Source organism: Rhipicephalus microplus, chromosome 3 (assembly GCF_043290135.1).
Source record: "Rhipicephalus microplus isolate Deutch F79 chromosome 3, USDA_Rmic, whole genome shotgun sequence".
Lineage (NCBI taxonomy): Eukaryota > Metazoa > Arthropoda > Arachnida > Ixodida > Ixodidae > Rhipicephalus > Rhipicephalus microplus.
In genome coordinates, this window is record NC_134702.1 from 196,963,053 (window position 1) to 196,986,085 (window position 23,033).

General features: G+C 45.7%; 1 protein-coding gene across 2 annotated transcripts in view; it reads right to left on the bottom strand.

Annotated features, from left to right (window-relative positions):
* LOC119164826 (chymotrypsin-C) overlaps window positions 1–18,956 on the bottom strand; it is a 31,792-nt gene extending 12,836 nt beyond the window's left edge. Inside the window, exons 1-2 of one of the 2 annotated variants that reach the window (XM_075890648.1) lie at window positions 18,803–18,956; window positions 8,589–8,787 (exon numbers count right to left, since the gene is read on the bottom strand). In XM_075890648.1, the coding sequence (XP_075746763.1) occupies window positions 8,589–8,787; window positions 18,803–18,887 (284 nt within the window). In that variant the 5' untranslated portion in view covers window positions 18,888–18,956. The remainder of the gene's footprint in view (window positions 1–8,588; window positions 8,788–18,802) is intronic. The other variant, XM_075890649.1, reaches the window with a different exon arrangement.
* Between the last annotated feature and the right edge of the window lie 4,077 nt (window positions 18,957–23,033).

The following is a 23,033-nucleotide window of genomic DNA, read 5'->3' on the forward strand; positions in this document are numbered from 1 at the left end:
AAATATGACTTACCACACTATTATTCTGGCATCACCGCCGCTAACCCTGAAATTTGTGTTTTTTGTTTTAAATTCAATTTAATGTATATTTAAAAGCTTTTTTCCTGGCAATAGCAAAATCCTATTGTATTTATTCAAAAGTGCTCTCTGAAATGTATATTAGTCACTCATTTGTTCTTGTGTGTAATTGATATATCCAGGAGATGTTTTCGAAGTAATTGATTGCCATGGCAAGCAGTGACGGGAAAGACAGAAATTCTGAAATCATAATAGAATGCTGAGTGAACGTCACAATTGTGATGCCATGACAAGTGATTGTGTGGGCGAGTGAGAGGGCCACTTCAGTGTTGACTGTTATTTTTTTTGAGTCCTAAGTAGTGAGGCAGCTATCGAAGCGAAGCGCTTTTCGCCTATTCAATCGCACTGCACAGGACACACGTCGGACCGTCAGTCTTTTCGAGTGAACTTTTTGCGAATGCATTCATTTTATGTGCTTCCTCGTCATATTGGTTCAAAGCGTATTAGCAAGAGAAAATGAATGTTTGGTGCCGTGTAGTTCTTAATAGCTGAAACACTTGAACGGTTGCACTAACGTAACAAATTTACGTATACACAGCGGCAGCTGCACACGGCCCTCAGTTTTTTTTTAACAAACCTGGATAGCTCAACGCCGCAACAGTTACGTCATTATAGGAAAGAAGTAAAAAAAATTGAATTTGAAACACCAACAGATTCCCACACTCACTAGTTTATCTGCGAGCAAATGCGCTCGCTCTATATTTTCCCACCTCGGGCACTGAGGAAAAACATTCCATCAAGTGGACAAACAAGCTGACAAATGTGATCACTGTACAAGCGTGTTTCGCTGCAACGCTTCAGCTAAACTTTTATCTCTGGGTGTTTTAGAGGCACGTTACCAATCGAAGGCAAACGCAATATTCTTCATTTGCAACTAAACATACAATATAGGGGTCAGCCTTTATTTCGTTGAAGAATTGTACAAAACAGGCATAGAAATTTCGGGGACACTAAAGCTTCGCCTTTCCTACTTCCATGCGATAGCATTATCCTGTTCATAGGGCGTACTTCGAACACTCAGTGTATGAAATCATTTCAAAATTGCTATGTTCCCACTACGTGACCTTAAGGGTACACTAGCGTGTGTGCCTTTTGTATCGGGTGACTAGCTTTAAATAATAACGTCAATATGATGAACCCTTGTTTTGATGCCCGATGGAAATTTACGCTTGAACCACGCAATAATACGACAATATTTCATGTGGTGTTAAGAAGCTCACATGCATGACGTGTGTGTTTCTAAAGCATCAGCTACTTTTCCTGTATTGCATAGCAGAGGAAATTATTTTAAAGGCAATAACAAGCAGAGCCGTGACTCTGTGGTAGTACGCCTGCTTGCAACGCAAACGACTCGGGTTCAATCCCCATCTCAGACGCAGAACGTTTTATTATTTCATTCTTATGTCTACTGATATTTTGGCCGTGCAAAGGTGCTTCATTTTTTGATCATGCAAAGTCGTTGATTATACAGCAAATGCAGAGACTGCTGGGTGGTAGCCCAGTATTATACCACTGAGCTACGCCGGTGCTCGGGACTTCTTAGCAAATTTGCCTTAGCCAGGCTTAATGTCGGGAAAGCAATCGCGATAATACGATTTACAAAGCGTTTTAAAACAGAGAAAAAAAAAACAAGCCGTCGTCGCACAACGCGAATAGCCTAACGAGTAGGTCATCCAATGCTGCAACACATTACGAAAGTTTATTCTTGTTCTCCTAGTATCTGTTGTGCATACCAACTTCAGTGATAACTTCTCATACCCACTTCAATTAATGCCAGCCTACTACCCCAAAAGTTTTAATATTATTGCCCTAGTGGGTATCAAGCAAGTGTGCTTGCAGTAGTTACACAATGAGTGTTTTGAAAAGGCTCTGATAGACCACTCTTCTAGCTTTCGCTTTGACGTGGTGTGCCTTCCGCGCAGGCCTGGAGTTTTTTCGCTCTCAACCAATGGCACCGACACCAATGACGGAATTTTCGCGAAACAAGATTTTTTTAAGGGTCACTAAAGTGAAATATCGATTTGTGTCAGAGTGAAAGCCTAATATATGACAATGTCTAAAATAACAATATTATCAACAGCGGTGCCCTACTTACCCTACCTTCACAGCTGCACTAAATTAAAAACGTTTCATGCATTGAAAGACGTAGAAGAATGCGGCTTGTACGCATCTGTTTCAGTCATGGAAAGAAGACCTCTGAACGTTGCTATGGGTAATGACGCGAGTAGTTCAAAAGTTCAATTTTTGCTTGGTTAAACTGAACAGGTCGTGCTAACTAGCGGGATCCAGTTGAACAAAGCACGCCTGCCATCTTAGAGTCCATAGCAGTGTAGCGACGAGAGAAGAGAGACGTGAGATGACGTCGAAGGCGGCCGATGGGGCCGAGCCGATCTCGCCACTTTATTGCAGGCCTGAAGCGGAGCCACGTCGACTACCAGCGTCCAAGCCGCCAGGCCAGAAGCTCGTTCCAAATCTCGCGCAGCTCGAGCTAGCGCCAGCTGCGCGAGAGACGCGGCGCGGTGATGAAGAAATGATGATGGTGATGATGGCGCTACAGGGCTCCCCCCTAGCGCTTTGCGCGATTTGAAGGCATGTGAAAAAGAAAGAGAGTGACAAATGCTATATACATGAACGGCAATCCATAAAGTGTTCATTTGGCCGGTCCAGGTTGTCAACGTTTATGGGCCATCAAGAGGCAGCGGTCTCTGGCGGGCGACACTGGGAGTTGCGCAGAGGACGCAGGAGGAAGTGCCGAGTCGTTGTGGTAGCCGTCAAGCGGGTCTCACGGTGACCTGGTCGGACAGGCCGAGAGTGGGCCGTGTGTCGCGAGGTCATGACAGGATGGTGGGTGACAATGTTGGCGCTGGGTGCAGAGGACACTATACTGCCGCCTGTCGAGATTAGAGGTCCCGACAGGGCCCCATGATGGTGGTGCTGGTGGGCATGTGCCAGTATCTGCGGCTGGGTGAACGTCGGTATCTGCACCAGGGATTGGTGCTGGTCTGTCTGGAACGCACCCAGTGTGGGCTGGGCCAGCCTGGTCTGCGTGGGCAGCATGGCCTGCAGCTGTTGCAGCGTCAGTGGCTGTCCCGGGACTATGGCAAACGAGGGGGGCGACATCATGCGTGGCGGTGCCAGAAAGATGTTGGGCCTTGGCCCCAGGTTCTGTGGGATGACAAGCGTCGGGGTGCCAGGCGGTCCTGGATGTCTCCCATGGGGCCTGGGCCCCGTCTGAGGTCCCAGGGTCAGGCCCATGGCATGGGGTGGCCGCAGGGCCAGCTGGACCCCCTGTATCTGTCCCAGAGAGCTCTGGGTCTGCCCCAGTGCGCCTTGTATCAGAATCGGGCTGTGGCCCAGGCCCGGAATGTCCTGGTTCAGCAGGAAAGTGCCGTGCGCAGGTCCAGCCAGAAACATGCCCGGCTGCGCTGCCGCGGGGTTCCCGATGAGCAGCGGACACCCCGTGTTGAGCCCCATCGCGTCTCCGCGCTGCACCGTGGTCGCAGGCTGCGGCGCCGGTACAGGTGCGGGCCGCGGTGTGGCCTTGTGCTGGGCCGCCCGGGGAGACTGGGACCGGGTGGTAGCCGCTGCCGAAGGCGTCGTCATGTTCGCCCTGCCGCTCGACAGCTTGGGCAGGATCTGCGGCTGTTTCTGCTGGATGAGCCGGGGGGCACCAGAGGTGCGAGGACTGGGGCTGGCCGAAACCACCTGTGCGACGCCGGGTCTCGACGCAGGTGCCTGCTGCGGCGCCACGGGCAGAGGGGCGATGGTGGCAGTTGCTTTGGTGGTTGCCGGTGTCGACGCCGACGATGAGGGCAGGCTCTGGTTCCGCGAAGGCACGGCGCTGGGGCCCGTCGTAGACCACGAAACAGAGACAGGGAGAGGGGCGGGGAGCGGGGACGATGAGGGTGGTCGGCTGCTGGCCGGGGAGGTGCGAGTGGAATGTGGCGAGGCACCCGGCAAGCCATTGCTGGCACCAGTGGCAGGTGGCGGAGCGGCAGGGGGAACCGTCGAGGAGCTGACCAGCAGCTGCGGCGAGGAGGAGGCCGAGACGTCTGAGCTGGTGGTCGCGGAAACGGCGAGGGCCACGGTGTCGCGTGCCGTCGCTTGCTCTGCGTGCGCTTGCGTGCGTACCTTGCTCTGCGACGCCGGGGAAACCTGCCTGGTGCGGGTAAACGGAAGCGGACGGTATGTGTTGCCGCTGCGGGCGAGCACCGCAGTGCAGAGCGCATCGTAAGGCTGCGGGCTGGTGCTTGAAGTGGCAGCGAGATGGCGCAACTCGACCGGTAGGGCGTCGAGAAGAATGGCATGCATTAGCAGCTGGTCCGTGATGCCATTCACCGCAAGAACGGCGTCGAGCTGCATAAACCATACCTTGGGGTAAGTTGATTGGTACGGCGGCACTGGTGGGCAGAGTTGGGGGAACATGGCCGCGGGCCGCTCGGCGAAGGGCGTGTTCTCCGGGTCACCAATGTAGCGACGAGAGAAGAGAGACGTGAGATGACGTCGAAGGCGGCCGATGGGGCCGAGCCGATCTCGCCACTTTATTGCAGGCCTGAAGCGGAGCCACGTCGACTACCAGCGTCCAAGCCGCCAGGCCAGAAGCTCGTTCCAAATCTCGCGCAGCTCGAGCTAGCGCCAGCTGCGCGAGAGACGCGGCGCGGTGATGAAGAAATGATGATGGTGATGATGGCGCTACAGCAGAAAGTTGTGCAATTGGCGTTGTTGCTACTGTGGCTCCCGCTACTTTCGCCCTGCTGTTACTAGAGCTTCGATGACCGGGCAATAAAGCCGGGTCACGTTGTGCATGGCAACAGTGACGCGAGGTGGCCACTAATATGCGAGGGATTTGAAGCCTGCTAACGTAGTGAATATTTCAAAAAGCGTAGTGAATATTTCAACTAAAACGTGAATATTTTAAAGTAAGTTCTTCATTGGCACAACAGTAGCCCTATGAGGTCTATGAACTGGTATTTTAGCGATCAACATTGACATAATTTTTGCCTTTGTGTCCTTTCAAGGGCGTTTGTTATCACTCAAAGAACAGTGCTTGTGCTCAAATGCATCCATGCAGAGTTTTGTCTGCAAAAAAGTTCATAACGTTGAAAAACAACCAACTTCACGTTATTTTTTTGTTTGCTGGCGTCTCTTATGATCACATGGCGGCTTTGGGATGTTAAACCATACATATCATTTTAAAGACGATAGTCTTTCTTGGGGGCCTTCGACGCAAAACTTTGGTTTGTCTGTCTGTACACTTGTCAGCTGTCCATCCTTACCGAGAACCGGGTACTCAAACAGCACCAGCAGATACCCCGAACGGCCGACACCATCCGCAGTGCCCACCAATGTTGCTCAAGATACAGCGTTCATACGTGTGCGGTGGTCAATTAAAAATTGGCCACGTATGTGTGTGTTTCTGCAAATGTCGCCGAAAGACGATAGTCCTGCGTTTGGAGAGAGTGAACAAGACATTTATTTGATGTTCTGCACATGCAAATCAGTGAATGATATTCTGGAGGCGCTGTGTTGGAGTGCCTCGAGCGGGCAGTGGAGGCGTATGAACGCATCAAGTCACATCACTCGTGAGACATCAGCGCCATCTGGTAGTTTTCTTAGAAAACAAAGCACGTGGCTCTGAGACGGGTATGCGCACCCATCTCAGAGGTGATAAGGTGTAGAACGCAAGGCGGCGGTAGGTGCCACCACCACCTCGTTTTAGGCAAAGCGTTGGAAACACTCTCCGTTCCGTGCAAGCGTTGCATGGTCAGCGCAGCGTGATAAGCGCTACGATCCCTAAAATTACATATGTATACCTTTTTTAGTAAAAGACGCACATTCAGAATATATACGTCTTCTTATGGTGCCCAAGACATGCGCAATAATTGCTTCCTATTTGAAAACTGCACAAGCACGAACGCTCAACCTTGAACAACATTGGTGGGCGCTGTGGATAGGGTCGGCCGTTTCAAGTACCCGATGCCGTTTAGAGTGGACAGACAGACAGACAGACAGACAGACAGACAGACAGACAGACAGACCAAAATTTTTGCGTCGAAGGTCCCCAAGAAAGACTATCATCTTTAAAAGCAATTATTGCGCATATCTGAGGCACCATAACAACACGTATATATTCTGCATGTGCATCTGATACTAGAAAGTGTATACATAGGTGATTCTAAGCACAGTAGCGTTTATCACGCTGCGCTCACCATGCACGTTTGCACGAAGAAGCGAGTGTTTCCAATGCTTTGCTAAGATGACGCGGTGGTGGTACCTACCCGTCGCCTTGCGTTCTACACCTTATCACCCCTAAGACGGGCGCGCATGCCCGAATCAGGGCCACGCGCTTTGTTTTCCAAAAAAAACTGGCAGATGGCGCTTATGATTCACATGTGACGTAACGTAATGCGCTCGTTCACCTCCGCTGCACGCTCGAGGCACTAACGCAGCGCCTCCGGAATACCATTCACCAAGTTTCTTGCGGGAAACATCAAATAAATGTTTAGTTCACTCTCTCCACACGCGACTAGCGTCTTTAGACGACATTTGCAGATTACATGCATATCCCGGGCGACATTTTTTGCTTTTCGTAACATATACCTTCACTACAACATGTATATTGTATCTTATTCTGCATACCTCACATACTAATTGACTGATTTGATTTATATGTGGGGTGTAACGCCCGAAAGCACCACATGATTATGAGAGACACCGTAGTGGATGGCTACGGAAATTTCGACCTTCTGGTGATCTTTAACGTGCACTCAAATTTGAGCACACGGGCCCACACGCACGTACCAATTGTATAATTTCTATGTGATTTTGTCACAATTATCTTTAAGAAAGCGTGGGCACCCATCGTCGAAGGAAAGGTGCCTCTGTGTCAGGAGACAAACACCCCGTCAGTGACCCAGTGAGAACGGTGCTTTCGATGGTTTGGCCATATTGCAGCTAAAGCAGCTTTCAGAGGAGTTCATCTCTAGGGGGATGCGTACGCCCTGCAATGATTTGACTGTTTGGGCAATTACATTTCAACCAGCGAAGAACGTGATCATCGGTGAACTGATTGGACTGAGCTGAGGTTCCTACACATCGTGAAATGTGTATAGATTGCGTAGGTTTCCTAGGAGGTGTTATGAAATGTCGGTGTGCTGTTTCTAGTATAATGGGACATTCTGGGAGCAAACACACACCGAATGTTTTGATGTGCATTAGAGATTTAATCAGCAATTTTCTTCAACGACTGCAGTTGTTTCGGTTATCTGAGATTCAACCAAGCTCTGAAAGATACCGCTGTGAATATGCGAGAGCCCGTTGAGGTTTTCATTGTCGCTTTTGACACTAACATAGACGCTTAAGAATAGAAGGGGAATGATGACGATATGAAGGGTGCTCTGCCAACAATAAACATATGAAAAAAATGGGACGTAAGGAGTGTAGTTTTTGTTTGGCTACCTTGAACAATTTAGTTTCATAAAAGCCAGAGACCAAAGCATAGTTGCTCTGCTGCCGAATGACAACGCAAAAACTTCTGTGTTATGACATGGATAACGTAACTTGCTGTTGCGTTCGTCATAACAGCCTTTGTACCGGCTACGTGCGGCACATGCCCGCATAACACGGCCAATCAGGGGCAGGTATGTGCTATAGGTGATTATCAGTTTACGTCAGATCATCCTTTGATAGGATACCTCACCTGGTATATAGTGAAGTATTCTACGACTGAACAACGCCAGTGGATGAAACTGTTTCGGAAAAAGGGCGCCATACCAGCGTTATCTGGCATTCGCTATTTCTCCCAAAGGTACGGTCGAACGAAGCGGGTATACTGTGACGACCGCTGCGTATGAGGTCACATTGCCACCCCGTAACGTAAAATTGGGTTCGAGAAAAAATCGCAAACCTTCACTTAAGAAAAAAAAAATATGGCTTGATGTACTGCTATAGTGGCTCACGTTGAAATGATTCCGACAATGCATGGGATAGACGAGATCTTTTTTTTCAACAGCAATGCTGTTTCTAGCTAGCCATACAATGCCTTTGATCATGCGCAAATACACAAACACGCTCCGCTACGTGCTGTCTTGTTTCTATTATTTTTATTCGGCTCTCATATTAAATCCCTCCCGCCAATGGTGTCCTGGTGTCCTGCGTATGCAAGGGGTGATAAAAAGAGGGAAAGGTTGAAAAAAAGAGAAATAAAGAGACTGAAAGAAAGTAAATCTTCGCAAAAAATCTTCACGAAGCGCAGGTTTTTGAGCACGTGCATTCCCGATCCAAAGATGAGAGCCTTAACTACTAGGCTATCAAGGCTTGCTAACGGCACAAAAGGGAGCCTTGTAAAGTGTCGTATCAGGAAGGGGTTAGGAAGAGGAAGTGAAGGCGTGAGATTGAATGTTGAGAAAAAGAGAACGGGGAAGAGAGAGCAGAGCATAGCATTGGTGAATAAAAAAAGAAACATAGACAGACATAAACATGATAGAATGCTCATTTAGGAAGCTGCTTACTCAATGCAGTGCGCGGCTGTAAGCACATGACTTTTTCCAATGAGGACGCCATCGCAAAAGTGACTTGTGGTTGGCGACGGCGCATTCAAGTGCAATGCCGCCATCCAGGGCCAGACACCGTGCTCCGCATCTTCGGGAACAGCGTTTACTCGGACTCTCGGGGGCTGCGAGGTGGCGACGGGCTTGCCACACTCGCTAGCTGAAACAAAGGGTTAAAAGTTGGCTATCAATTTTCATAAGAATGTTACAAGCATTACACTTGTACTCCAGAGACTCAGCTGGGTTCAGTGAAACGTTGATTGAGTATGCCTCAAACTGCTACTTAAAATGTTCCCCTTATTGCACCGGAGCATTTAGAGGTTTCGATGACAACATATACGCGCTTTGAAGCAGATATTGTGTCATAAAAGCATCGCCAGGCCTGCGCGGAAAGTACAGCAGAGTCGCAGCGAAAGCAAGAAGAGCGTCCTTTCAGAGCCTTTTCTGAACACTAATTGGGTAAATGCTGCAAGCACACTTATTGGGTACCTACTATGGCTTTATTAGTAGGAATTACTAGGTAGTAGACCCGCCTTCGCTATATTATTTTTCGTCATTTTTCTGAGTAGCGTTGTATCCGCTAAACACTTGCATGGAATTTTGTGAAAACTGTTCATGCTGTGGCTGACGACGATAAAGAATTATACCTGAAGTGGGTATGTGCCACAGGTAATCAGTGAAGTTTTTTAATGGGTTTCCTCACGCTATTCGCTTTATGTGACGACTTGTTGTTTTCCCGCTGTTTTAAAACGATTTATGGGCCGTATTAACATGATTGCTTTGCCGACATCAAGCCTGCTTAAGGCAAGTTTGCCAACAAGTCCGAAGCACCTGCGTGGCTCAGTGGTACAATACTTGGCTGGCACGTAGCGGACTAGGGTTGGAGCCCCGCTGTGACCTTACGTACTAAGCTTTTTTAAACGCGAAGCAGTTCTTAGCGAACTTCAGCCGCTTTGAGCGTATCTATCTATCTATCTATCTATCTATCTATCTATCTATCTATCTATCTATCTATCTATCTATCTATCTATCTATCTATCTATCTATCTATCTATCTATCTATCTATCTATCTATCTATCTATCTATCGCCCCGCCGCGGTGGTCTAGTGGCTAAGGTACTCGGCTGCTGACCCGCAGGTCGTGGGTTCAAATCCCGGCTGCGGCGGCTGCATTTCCGATGGAGGCGGAAATGTCGTAGGCCCGTGTGCTCAGATTTGGGTGCACGTTAAAGAACCCCAGGTAGTCGAAATTTCCGGAGCCCTCCACTACGGCGCCTCTCATAATCATAGCGTGGTTTTGGGACGTTAAACCCACAAATCAATCAATCAATCAATAAATCTATCAATCAATCAATCAATCAATCTATCTATCTATCTATCTATCTATCTATCAATCAATCAATCTATCTATCTATCTATCTATCTATCTATCTATCTATCTATCTATCTATCTATCTATCTATCTATCTATCTATCTATCTATTTAGCCGCTTACGTTAGGATGCACTCGTGGCAACCCTCTTAGCTTCGCGTGAACCGAAATTCGCATGGGAGGGTAAGATGGTTGGAAGAATATGACGCGCTAATCAAGACATAAATAATGTCATAATCACGTGGCGTGCGTTGTCAAACACTTCCCGCCAGACAGTGGCACATACCCACGGGCGGGTATGTGCCGTTGGTAAGCGGGTATGTACCAGAGGTGATGGACATTTAGTATCGACCCAATAATGGCGAGAAGACACAAGGATATGTTTAACGCGTGAGCTTTAAGAAATACCTGATATCGGTAGCGTCTAACCGATGAATGCAAAGAATAAATGTCCGAGTCCCAGCTGGAATCGAGCCTAAGCATTTTGCGTGGTAATGAAGTATTCTACCACAGATCTACGCCAGGTCTGCGATCTTCTTTTCAAATAGACGCTAATGTGCGTGAAATGTCAGTGGTGGTTGCAGTGCTGCCTACTCAATTTTATAAATATTACATATGTACTCATTTGATACAGCCGTAACGTCGGGTAACATCGATTGTAGTTAATTACAGCGCGCTGAAGTTCATTTGTGTAGTAGTGTCCAGGGACGCATCCTCACGAGCATCAGGGCTTCGTATCAGCTTCTGGTGTTGCTAATACGCGTGTTGCTTTTGGTATTGTTGCGCAAATGCAAACAACTGGTAATATAAACATCTGCAACTATTCAAGGGATGTCTGTGCGTGTGACATTTGTACATACACACTAAACGAAAATGACCTGAAATAACCTCAAAAACTGGGTAAACCATTTGTCCTCTAGCGCACTACCTTTCCTGGGTTTTTTTTACTACCTACTATCGAGGTAAAAATTTACTCTCGTGCTGACTGAGTTTTTTAACGTAGGGAGAGTGGTAATTATTTACCCCAGTGAGGTTTTCAGCGAGTATGGGGAGAGTAAATTTTTACTCCCTTCACAAGGTTTTTGAGGCGATTTCTGGGAGTTATTTCCTGTGGTAAAAATAAAAATTGACAGGTGCATTCGCCCAGAGTCGACAAATTTATTGAATAGCAGAATTGATAGAATTTATTAAACGGCAAAATTGGTGACACATAGATTCACATACAGACATACAGCAACACACAACAAATGCAGAATAATACACCACTCGAACAGACTGCACGCGTTCTCAACTACAGTTTGACATTCCGGTATATATACAGGCACAACTTTTTGACCGAACGTGTAGTACCGGTAGGAGAGCTCTTTTTTTTGCATCGATTAACTACAACGGTTGAAGGTGCAAGCGTAAATTTAAGGTGGGCTGCAGGGCACTAAATGTCACACCGACCTTTTATTTTAAATCTACCCGATCTCACCTTTTTGAGTATCCAATAATCACCGGGCTCATGGCCCCACGCGTATTAGCACTGCTGATGCACAAGTCCATAATATATACCTAAGTACGCACAAACCAAGGTAGCTCAATGATTTTCATTAAGCGACGGTGCACAAACACTGTGGCAGCACATATTCATCGCAACGGGCGTAGAGGAGCGGTGCACGCCTGCACACAAGCTTCTTACCGACGGCGTACTAGGCCTTTTCGAGGAGCCCGGCTATCCGACGAAACACAGCTGGCGATCACAGAACACATATCATGCGCGAATTTCGTCGTTATTTCACACACAAATGAACACGTGACCGCTAGCTTACGGGGACGGGGCGGTGTATGCATACTTCCAACGAAAGACCACCGTCCGGGTTTTCTTCGTGCTCACCGGCAGCCGCTTGTTGGTTCCGTCTGCGTCGTATCGGCTTCGCGCTACATGTTTGAGAACTGTTGGTACATGAGGTGGGCGATTCGGGCAGTACTTTACTCATGCAGACGTCGCCTACTGTGGAACAAAATATATGCGATGCTTCTTTCACCTGCCCCGGCGACACACTCCCACTGGTCACTGGCGGCCGCGACTCGGGGACGACGACAGAGTGAAGCATTTTGCCTATTGCTTCTCCAGTAGGCAAGCACGGACGATGACACCAGATTGATTTTGTTCCCACTGGCAGATCTTCGCGATTCAGCACGGAAGCGAAGTATCCGCGACGTGCAGGTTCGGAGGCGCTCAAAATCGCACGGTCGCTTGATGATGTAGGAAACACGTGAGAACCATCAGCCCAACCAGACACACAGATACCGAGCTTCTTGCACCGTCTCTCTCCAAGGCCCCCGCCGAGCAAAAGCCAACAATTTGCGAAAATATGCAGGACAACTTTCCACAGCAGGTTTTCTTTCTTTTTTTTTCTTTTTTGAGAGCCCCCCCCTTTCTTTTTTTTCGTTCACAGAATGCTGTTCTCGCTTGTTGGGCTTATGCTGCCCGTAGTTTCAGTGAAAGTGCATTGACTTGAGGTCAGTCCTGAGGCACGGCGATGCCAAAAAAAAAGAACAAAAAAAAACATCTGTGGTCCTCGCGTACCTTCAGAGTTCACTGAGAGCGTCACAAGGGGGGTATGGGGCAAAAGCCACCAAAGCACCTGCACCTTGCAGTCACGTGGTAATAAACTCTGAAACGCAGGTTAAAAATCACGTGATAGAAAACTCCCTACGTGGTAAAACTGGATTTTGACATCCTTTTACTACTTGCCTGAGAGGTGGTGGTAAAACTGTGTCATGTACTATCTTTTACTCCTACACGAGGTAGTAAATTTAAACGCAAGAGAGTTTTCAGAGGTCATGAGCCGCAAAAAAACCCAAACTCGGATAGTTTTTGCTTACAGTGTATATTTAGCGTCTTTTCGTGACCTGTTGCTCAATAAAAATGAAGTGCGACACACTGACCTTCCCTCCGCTTGCTTCACTTAACGTCGATTCCCAAGGTACGTGGTATCTGCCGAACTTTTTTTTTATTATTTCACGATAGCGCCTACGAACACTGGCTGTGGCGGCGGCAGCGCCGGCGGTGGCGGGCAACTATGGCGCCACGCGTGACCCGAGTTGTGGTTTAATAACAGTTTTCGCTGTAAAACTAACATAGTGACACAAGGACATCGATGCATCTTCAAACGTCTTTCTTTTTTTTCATCATCATCATCATCAATTCTTTATTTATCAAGTGCGAACATGAAAAAGTTTATGGGTACAAATTCACTGGGAGGTCCCAAGGTAAGAACCGCAGGCGGGACCTCCCACGGAAAATGCAAAAACTGCCAAATGAGATGCGACTCGCTATCTTCTTCGCATGAAATCATAGTCCCCAATGCGTAGTATCTGATGATTTCTATTTATTTATTTGCAGCTATCGCAGTGGCCCACGGGCTTTCTGCATTCGAGGGGATATTACGGTGTTGCAAGGATACACCTTGTTTCTCAGGGTGACATTGCTTTTTTAAGACACAATTCAGTTCACGTATTACGTTTTACGGAAAAAAAACAAGAACTAGTGAATGGTCTCCTTCGCTAGACTGCCTATTCTTGAATATTTAACACATCATTAATTTTGAGATATATAATTTGTCCTCTATAAATACTTATCACCGGTTATCCCATAATTCTCCATATATATGGCGTGGAAAACAACTCAAGTGGTCCTCCATGCATTCTTATAAGACGAATCTTAAAGAAAAGCTATCTTGTATTTCTTCTCAGCGGACGTATTTACGCGGCACCGCTACCATTCGAAAATTTTCTGTGCCTAACGGGAATGCACTTCCTTCAAGATGACAGGTACCTCTTTTTGTGTTGCATCACCTCTCTTATCGGACCACCTTTGAACAATTTACGATGCGATGGGATGACTTCATTCTGTGACGTTACGTCGCGTGACATAATGATGACATCATAGTGAAACTAGGCATTTTGGCGATCACGGACGTCGTATGGTGACGTCAATCTGTGATGACTTTTTGGAATCCCCCCTCCCTCATGCTACCAAAGTGGAACGCCGGTGGCCAAATTCTTACATGTGTACACTGAATGCGTCTTAAATCTGCAAGAGCGCGATGCTGCACCTTGAATTCGCGTTAGGAATCATCAGAATCGTCGGCGAACTTTACTTGCAGAGAGTGACTAAATTTAGCCTCAAGGTACGCATGAGCACAAGCTTTACCAGCGTTTACATAGCAGACCACAGTTTACACGCTAAAATGTAGTAATCAAGAGAGCAGGCGCCAGCTTTCCCACACATATTTTTATGCCATGTTCATAAGCTAGGTAATGGTAGACCTAATAATGGTAGACCTCGGCACCCACCCGCATTATCTACTTTCTTGAGGGAGGTTTCTCATTTTAATGTTGGGAATAACTACCACTATATAAGGACGAAACAGGAAGCAATGTGAATGAATATAGTGCCCTTTGAAGTCTTTTCATTACGTTAGTCGCATGTATTGTGGTCCACAAAAGAGGATCTTCTATACCGGTGGAGTATTAATAACCGTTTTTTCGCAGCTAAAGTTTAAGTTCCTTTCTTTTTTGGTCGGCACGTGCAAGTTACTCAAACCCTAACAAGGTCAATTTTTTTAGAGCAGTGGGCTGCAAAATTCTGTTACTTCGGCATGTTTACTAGAAAAAAGGTTTTTAGCATCCTTACACAGATCAGCCTTTCAATGTTAGCTTTGATTGTAACAGCTAATAGTCTCTTGAGATCGCTCGACTAATGTAATTGTATTTCTTAAGCTGTCATTTTCCCTAAGTCGAAGCATCCAAGTTACGGAATATATTGGAGTGTAAGGTAAAGAATATACCTATATGTAATAGCAAGTGTCATCGCTTCCTTGAGATACTGCGTCAAATGACTGAAAACGCTGCAATAACTAGGCTAGTGATTCGAGTTGTCTAAGGAGCGACTAGTCGAAAATGTTAGTTAACAATTGGGATACTTCCACATATATACACTTCTTGCAATTTCATCGGAATAATAAATCAAAGGTATTTCTTTGCTTATTCAAAGCACTTTTGACATCTATCTATCTATCTATCTATCTATCTATCTATCTATCTATCTATCTATCTATCTATCTATCTATCTATCTATCCTCGTACGTCTGGGGGCTCTCGTGATCACCCCCTTAACTTGGGGTATTCTAAAATTAGTATGGGAAGGTAAGATGGTTTGGCGAATACTACTCACTCGTCGCGACATGAATGTCACAATTGCGTCATGCACGTCGTCGAACAGTCTCCGCCAGATGGTGGCACATACCCATAGTTGAAATCAAGGAAGAAGAAATGGACATGTTGTCGGGCATGTAGCGCGTAGATAGGATAACCGCTGGTCAATAAGAGTAACTAACTGGATTCCCCAGAGAAGGAAAGCAGGTTAGGGGGAGACAGAAGATTAGGTAGGCAGATGAGATTATTAAGTTTGCGGGTATGAATTGGCAGCAGCAAGCACAAGACCGGGTTAACTTGCGGAACATGGGAGGGGCCTTTGTCCTGCAATGGACGTAGTCAGGATGATGATGATTATTATTATGATGATTATGATGACGACGATGATGGTCATGATGACCCATAGGCGGGTATTTGCCACTAATAAGTGGGTATGCGCCTCAGGTGATTGACACTTCATATCTATTCAAGAACAGCGAGAACACACATGGGTAAATGTAACACGTGAGCGTTAAGTAAATGCTGAAATCGGCTGCACAGACCTAATGAATGTATAAAAAAAGCGTCAGGGTACTGGAAAGACCCTAACCCCAACATTCTGCGTGGCAACTAAGTATTCTATCACAGAGTCACACCAGGTATCTCAACTGGTTTTCAAACAAACCTTAATTCTCGTGAAGCGTCAATTAGGGATTCACTCATGCTATTCAATTTTATAGACATTACAGCTGCATTCCTAGAATACAGATGTCACGTTGGGTTGAGATACACGGCAGCTAAGTGGAATGCACCGAAGGTGACTGACAGGTAACATCAACCAAAAATTGAAGTGAGCACACATTGCCAATTTTATTTCTATAGCTTTAGGAAAAATCACCTAATCTCTACGAATCAACGACAGCGAGTGGGCGAAGCTATATGTACCATGGTCCATAATGTATACGTTAAAGTTAAGGACGAACAGATGAACGGACAGAAGGACACGTGTATGTACGCATGAACCGAACGAACGCATATAATAAATATCATGGTCCCAGATAAAATCCAACCCCTGCATTCGGCGTGGCAATCAAGCTTGCTACCACAGAGTCATTCCATGTCTCGGAACTGCTTTTCAATGAGACCGTAATGTTAGTGAAGCCTCAATTGTGGTTGCAGTGTTAGCTATCACATCCTATAAACACTGCATACGTACCCATACATATAGCCGTCACGTCAGGTAATGACAGGTATTGTAAAGCACCATCCACTGACGCTCATTTATCTACTATTGTCCAGGGCTCCTATCCTCGCTGGTATGAGCACTACATATGAGCTTTCCGCTCCTGGTGTTGCTAATAAACATGAGTGTTGGCATCGTTACACAACAGTAAACATGCGACTTTTACCTACGTTCGTGCGTGCAACCTTTGTACATATATTAAGCGTCATTTTGTGACGTTTAGGCTGATAAAAAATCTTCTAGACAGTCACCTTCCATACTCATGCTTCCCATAACATCGATGGGATCTTACCATGGTACGTGGGATCTTCCAAACTTTCACGACAGCACACTGTGACAACGCCGTGCTAATTTTTGGCAGGATAGACTACAACATTATTGAATAATATTGGCTAGAATGATGCTGCGCTTTTTCAGCCGGAGAATTAATGATAAGGCGAGTACACTTTCTGCAAGTACATTTCTAGCTTTTGCTGAATTCATCAAATAGCGAGTACTAATAATGTGAAAATATTGCGGCGATATAATTATTGTTATTCAAGCTAACGAGACATCAGAACGATACAACACGAGATAAGATATGTTGAACAGAGCGAGAGCAATTTTTTTTTGGTCCGTTCACGAGATAATGTGTTTCCTACATATGAACTCTGCTTTCAAGTCTTCTACTTTTTGTACTATTGTCAGAATTCACTGGCAGTGAAATACCCCGGTTCTTCTAATCTTAATGAAACAGAGTCAATTATAGGACTAGACAATTGATTTCAGCATACAAACATTTGCTCTTCGTAATTTGAAAGCACAGTTGTAGTTTCACTATCGCTACTACCGTGCTATCGTAACGTTAGACAATACTCATGCCACCAAGGTTATGTCACGAGGGTGGCATTACGGAGGAAAACTGCTCGTTGGAGGACATCTCTGATAAAGGGCTTTGTACTACCAATGCAATACAACAGACATCAATGAAGAAGGTGAAGAATATTGCAAATATAGCGCTACGATAACTTCTGAAGTGCTCATGTTGTCACTTCTATTGTTTCACGAATGTAGTTTTACCTATGATTAGCTTTCTATGTTCCCTTGGGCTATTTTCTATGGGCAAAAACTTTTTGCGCTTTTCAGAAGTTTTTTTGTAAGCCTCAACACAAAAAATCTGTGTGAGTGCATTGCGGTAACCGCATTGAAGTGGGTTTAAAGTAAGCGAATGAAATTTTAGTATTTGCAAGCTGCACAACTGTAACTGGTGGCTATTCTCAAAGCTGAGCTTTACTCGAGTTTTTCTGCTTAATTTTTTTTCTGTTGCGATGACTTTTCTTTGAATAGGGTACCTCCACTGTGTCAGACAGAGTGACAGAATAATTAAGCCAGCTGACGACCAACACATGGGCGACTGTCGTAATCTAAAAAGCTATAAAGTTGAAAATGAGTTTCCCTTGTTGTGGCAACCGCATATTAAGAACAGGGGTTGTTAAATCAAGTTGAGCTGCAGAATAATGTTCTTTATTCATGCTGGTGTTCGAATTATTCCGTATTCATTATTAAAACTGTTCCAGGACCTGAGGAATTGGTTGCGGTATATGTAACAATACTAGATTTGCGGCGTCAATTCTTTTCTGCTTATGTTGCATGATCTCGCCGTCTTACTAGATATGCGTTGTTTTCCTTATTCCCTTTGTATATGGAGGTGTTGCCGTGCGTAGCCGAGCTTCAGTGATATAAAAATGGTAAGCAATATTTGTCAAGCCCGCATAAGGAAGTACTATTGATAAATGTTAGGCACAGTTATAATAGTACGCCAGAACGAATATGAAGTTTTCGGAAAATCTTGATTTCGAAGACCACGAATGCTGCTCTGCAAGCAGTTATAGTTAATTGATGGGCTTCGATGTCACAACACATTATGATTTTGAGAGACGCCTTAGTAGAGGGCTCCAAGAATTTCGACTACCTGGAGTTCTTCAACGAATACCTAAATCAAAGCATATGGGCGTTGAGTGTGGTCGTTGCAAGTTCAATATTAGTGTCACTTATTAAGCGCATCATTATCACGATAGTTCAAGTGCAAGCACGAATACCACGGAAGAGATCCCACGGGTATGCTAAAATTTGTTATTTTGCACTGATTAGTTGATGAACACGTTTTAGGTAGGTGTAAGAAAATACGGTTTACAGCTGGCAGGAGTGCAATGCACCACAAAAGAAACTAAATAGTTACTTTTATGCTTTACAGAAGAGGTAAGATAGTGGTGCAACAAGTATTCGACCTGCATGCTTTGCGCAAAGACTTTCAACACTTCTTGATGGTCAGTCTCCTTTTGCCTCATCATACACCTCACGCGTGGCCAGCAAAAAGAAAGAAATCGAGCTTACCCGTTCTTTGACAGTGCACACTGCCACCGCCAAGGATGGTTATCAGAACCACCGTTATCTTCGACAGTATAGAGTTTGTATGCATGCTGTCACCTCTGAAGACAACAGCATCTGGCGTCAACAAGTAACTACGCGGCAAACTCTACCAAAAGCTCTCCAAAAAACTAAGAGAGTTTCTGAGTGTTTCCGGCCGTTCACGGTGGGTGGCGCCCTTTTTCCGATGCGTTGCCTGCTTGCTTCCATATCTGTCGCTGGATAATCGCGTTCCTGGAAGAAAACTGAATCCAGCGTTAAGACTGTGACGAAAGCACGGCGAAAGCGGACACCGTAAGTAACTGGGTGTGAGAAGATAGCGGCAGCAATCAGTGATGTGGCCCTTCTGTGTCTGTAAGCACATGCAGAGAAGACACGCCAAAGCGATCTTCGGAGCGGGCTTTGTGGATGCGAAAAAGTTATAGTGAAACTGAAGAGACTCGAAATAGCCATTTATTTTCTGCCCTTGAAATGAATCTCGTCCATGACGATGTCTGTTGCGAAGGTGTTGTAGAGAAAACGAGAAATTTCTGAAGTGTCATCTCATGGACACATCATGGAAGTTGCAAGGTCACACAAAAAACACGTAATAAACTTAATGTATATTTCACAACACGCGTTTAGTGGTTCTTTATTGGCTCATCGTCGTGAACGGATTTTGATCTGTGTAAATATAAAATGGCTGATCAGTTCAAAGCTCTCCAGAGACACTCAACACAGAGGTTGACCGAAGCGAAAATGCACATAAAATTTTTGTACGCCTATATAATTGTTATTTTGCGTCAATTCTCAATTGTTAATTACCGCTATGTCATGTACCTAACGTGCGTGACAGACCGAAAGAGGTCCCGTAATTTTTTCTAGCATGGTCAGAAAACAATGCACATTTGCAGTTTAGGCCCCCGAGAACAACGGAGCATATTGTTGCAGCTCAGCATGTGGCATGGAACTTAAAACGAATTCTCAAAGTTAGCTAAAAGTTGCAATACCACGGCGCTGGCGACAACAGACTAGACGAGAAGCAGGACACGTGTGAAAGGTGTCTTTTTACGTATAATTCAGGGGCGAGGCTCCTTAAGCCCTGGGTCGTGCGTCCATGATGTATCTGGTAGCAGTAGAAGTCGTCGTCTTAGTAAGTTGCCACCTCCTCGGCTGGACTAATGGAGTGGCATGCGCCCACTCTTTTGAATTAGGAAGAAACCCGCACACCTTGTTCATAAATAAAAAGGTAGTAGTTTTTGATGAAAAAACCTATGTACATGGTTATGGGTGATTTAATCTCGAATAAAACTTGTCTTGAATGTGATGCTTATGAAAATAAAAACTGCTAGCAGAAAGACGCACTTTGAGCACAATCTGACCAGAAAAAATTGTCACGTTAAACTCACTTGGCGTAACATGCTTGGTTTTAGCAAGGTTTAGTTAGTGTCGGACCATAGTTCTATGAACTAGCGGCGGTGAAAGGATGGAACTAGACATGAAGCGCAGGCCGTAAGAAAGTGCACGCATGCCGCTCCTCTAGACTGGCCGTGTTACCACTCGTTTGTGTATAAACGCTTCATCTGAAGAAAGTTAAAATGATGCTTGCTTACTTCGGTTGAAAAAAAAAAGCTTTCTCTACGGAAACTTTGAATAATGTTCAGCAACTTTTGTTTAAAAAGCTTTCCCTGAACGTGGCATGGCCAATGGTTTGTGGGGGAGAGGAGGGGGTTCAATTCTCATTTTTATTCAAACATCATTTTCTTTCGAAGAAAGCTACAGCGATATTTTTATAACATATCATTATCTTCCTATCTTTACTTCGGTTTGAACAAGTGTGCACTCTTCTTGTGATTTGTGTTTAATTGCAATCACTTTTACAAATTGTTTTGTAGCGGTTAAAAGTACAATTACGAAAACTTCGCAGATTCTTACTCGCGATGAGACAAAGCACAGTGCTGGTGAAGCGTTCCCAGAACAATATCCTATGTGGTTTTATGGCAGCTTGACCTGGAAAACTCTGACACCTTCCCACCCCGAACCTGCAAGTTCACACTTTTACCTAAAGGCTACCTTTGATGGTACGGCAAGTCCACCACCGATGATCAAAACTTGGTCTGTGAACTGCTTTAGCCATGGGTGTCACGAGGGGGGTGCAATGGGGCACTTGCCTCACTCCCTCACATTCCCATACCACGGGGCCATGTTGTAACACCACTTTGCACCCGCCAAGCCAAAATCCTCCCGGCATCCTTGCCATTAACTAAAATTTGAGAATTTCTACTCACTACCTGCATGCATTACGGAAAAATGAGTCAGCCATGCAAACAAGGAATCAGTTTAAAGATAAATTTGGTCACCAAACTCTAACCTGCACCAAAACAAATTCTAAGGATCGCAAAAGAACAAACACACAAACTCTGAAAGATGTTAGAGAAAAATAATGAACAAAACTAAGAAGCCAGTCAAGTACAAGCCCCTATATTGTCGGGTAAAACTTAAGAAAGCAGCAGAGGCCCCACCCAGATGACCGAGGCGCAGCAGCCAAACTGCTCCCCGACTAAAAAAAGAGTCTCGCTCAAAAAATTGAGAATTTCCTAAAACGCGTATTTTTTTGTTTAAAGCAGATTTGTGTATCACTGTATTGATGGAAATGCTACAGATCATGCCGCATCGCGAGAGAGAAATAACTCTGAGTCTTCTGAAACGCTCTGCGTCTTCTTCTACGGAACAAGATGGCGGCACCGGTTGTGTAATTATAAAGCAGTCGGTGGTTTTATAGCATAAGATTCGTATGTCATTCTTGTTTGTTTGCACAAGCTTTTTTTCATTATGTTACGCTTTTCTTCGGTTGCGAACCTGAAATCTCACGAGTTCGCGCACGTTGGCGCACGGCATTCCGTGCCAGAGTTATTCAATTATACGAGTTTCGAAACTGCGTTCCAAAATCCAGACACACAGTTGGCCCAATTTTTCGGGAATTGCTGACGTTCGCGTCACCTGAAAGTGGCAACGCAAAACATAAATATTGCGTTTATTAGTGGCCGTGCGGATCAACAGGTGGCGTGACAATTTGCTCACTCACGACAAGGGGGTCAATGACGTGTTTAGATTTCGATGCATGGAGCCTATGGGGAATTTCGCAACTCATATGATTGAGTAACTCTGTTCCGAGCTGGTTTTATGCCATGGAGCCCAGTGAGGTGATATCGAAACGCGATCCTTGGCTGCCGTACGAGCCTTGTGTCACCTCGATGGCCACACCACCAAGGGGCTTCAGCAAACACAATAGCGGCCACACCGTAAAAGCGATTCACGCAACATGATCTTACACTGCTACACGTTCTGGTGCAACAGGAAGCCTGAACGCATTGTGGAGGACACGCGAAAGTTTGTCGGCGACATGCTCGGTGTCGGCGAAAGGACTGTGTTCAGGGTGAGGGAGGAAGTTAATGCTTCGCATTTTCGGGTGGCAAACTGACGACGCCTCGCGAAAGCGCCCACGCAATGTGGAGGAGAGAAGACGCAGCGTTAAGTGTGACAGCTTCACGTTGTGCGTGCTGAAGTCATGTGTACACGATTTCTTTCGTGGCAACGAAATACCAAAAGTCGAGAACATACTTGCCTAGTTCTCGGAGCGTATGCAATTCCCTTCACTAAGGCGGTGTACTTTGCGTCGCCTGCTTGCCGATATCGGCTTGAAGCATGAAAAGAGAAGCCGCAACTCGCTGCTTATCGACCGAGATGACACCACCGATTGGCGGAATCGCGGCCTTCCGACCGCGTTAGTCGTACCACTGCGAATTTAATCCTATTGAGCTTGTGTGGGCCAAGGTAAAAAATGTTGTCGCTGCACACAACAGAGACTTCTAGCTGTCCATGGTCGACGTAATCTTGAGAGATGAAATCAAGCAGCCAATGGCGGAAGACTGGAGGAAGAGCATTCAGCATGTGATGGACGTGGAGGCACAGTTCAGACTTGAAACGTCTGGGATCGAGCACATTCAATCCATCATCATCCAGCTAGGTGAAGATGACACTGAGGAAAGCGACGAAGATTGCGAGCTCTCTATCATGAGCCATTTGACCAGCATAACGGCTTCATATTAATAAATAAACAGCCCTTATTAAGGCTACCAAAATTTTGCCCGGTGCTTTTGCAAGAGCCAACCATCCATTCGGTTACCTCTCAAATAAGCAGTCCCATTTATGGCGTATT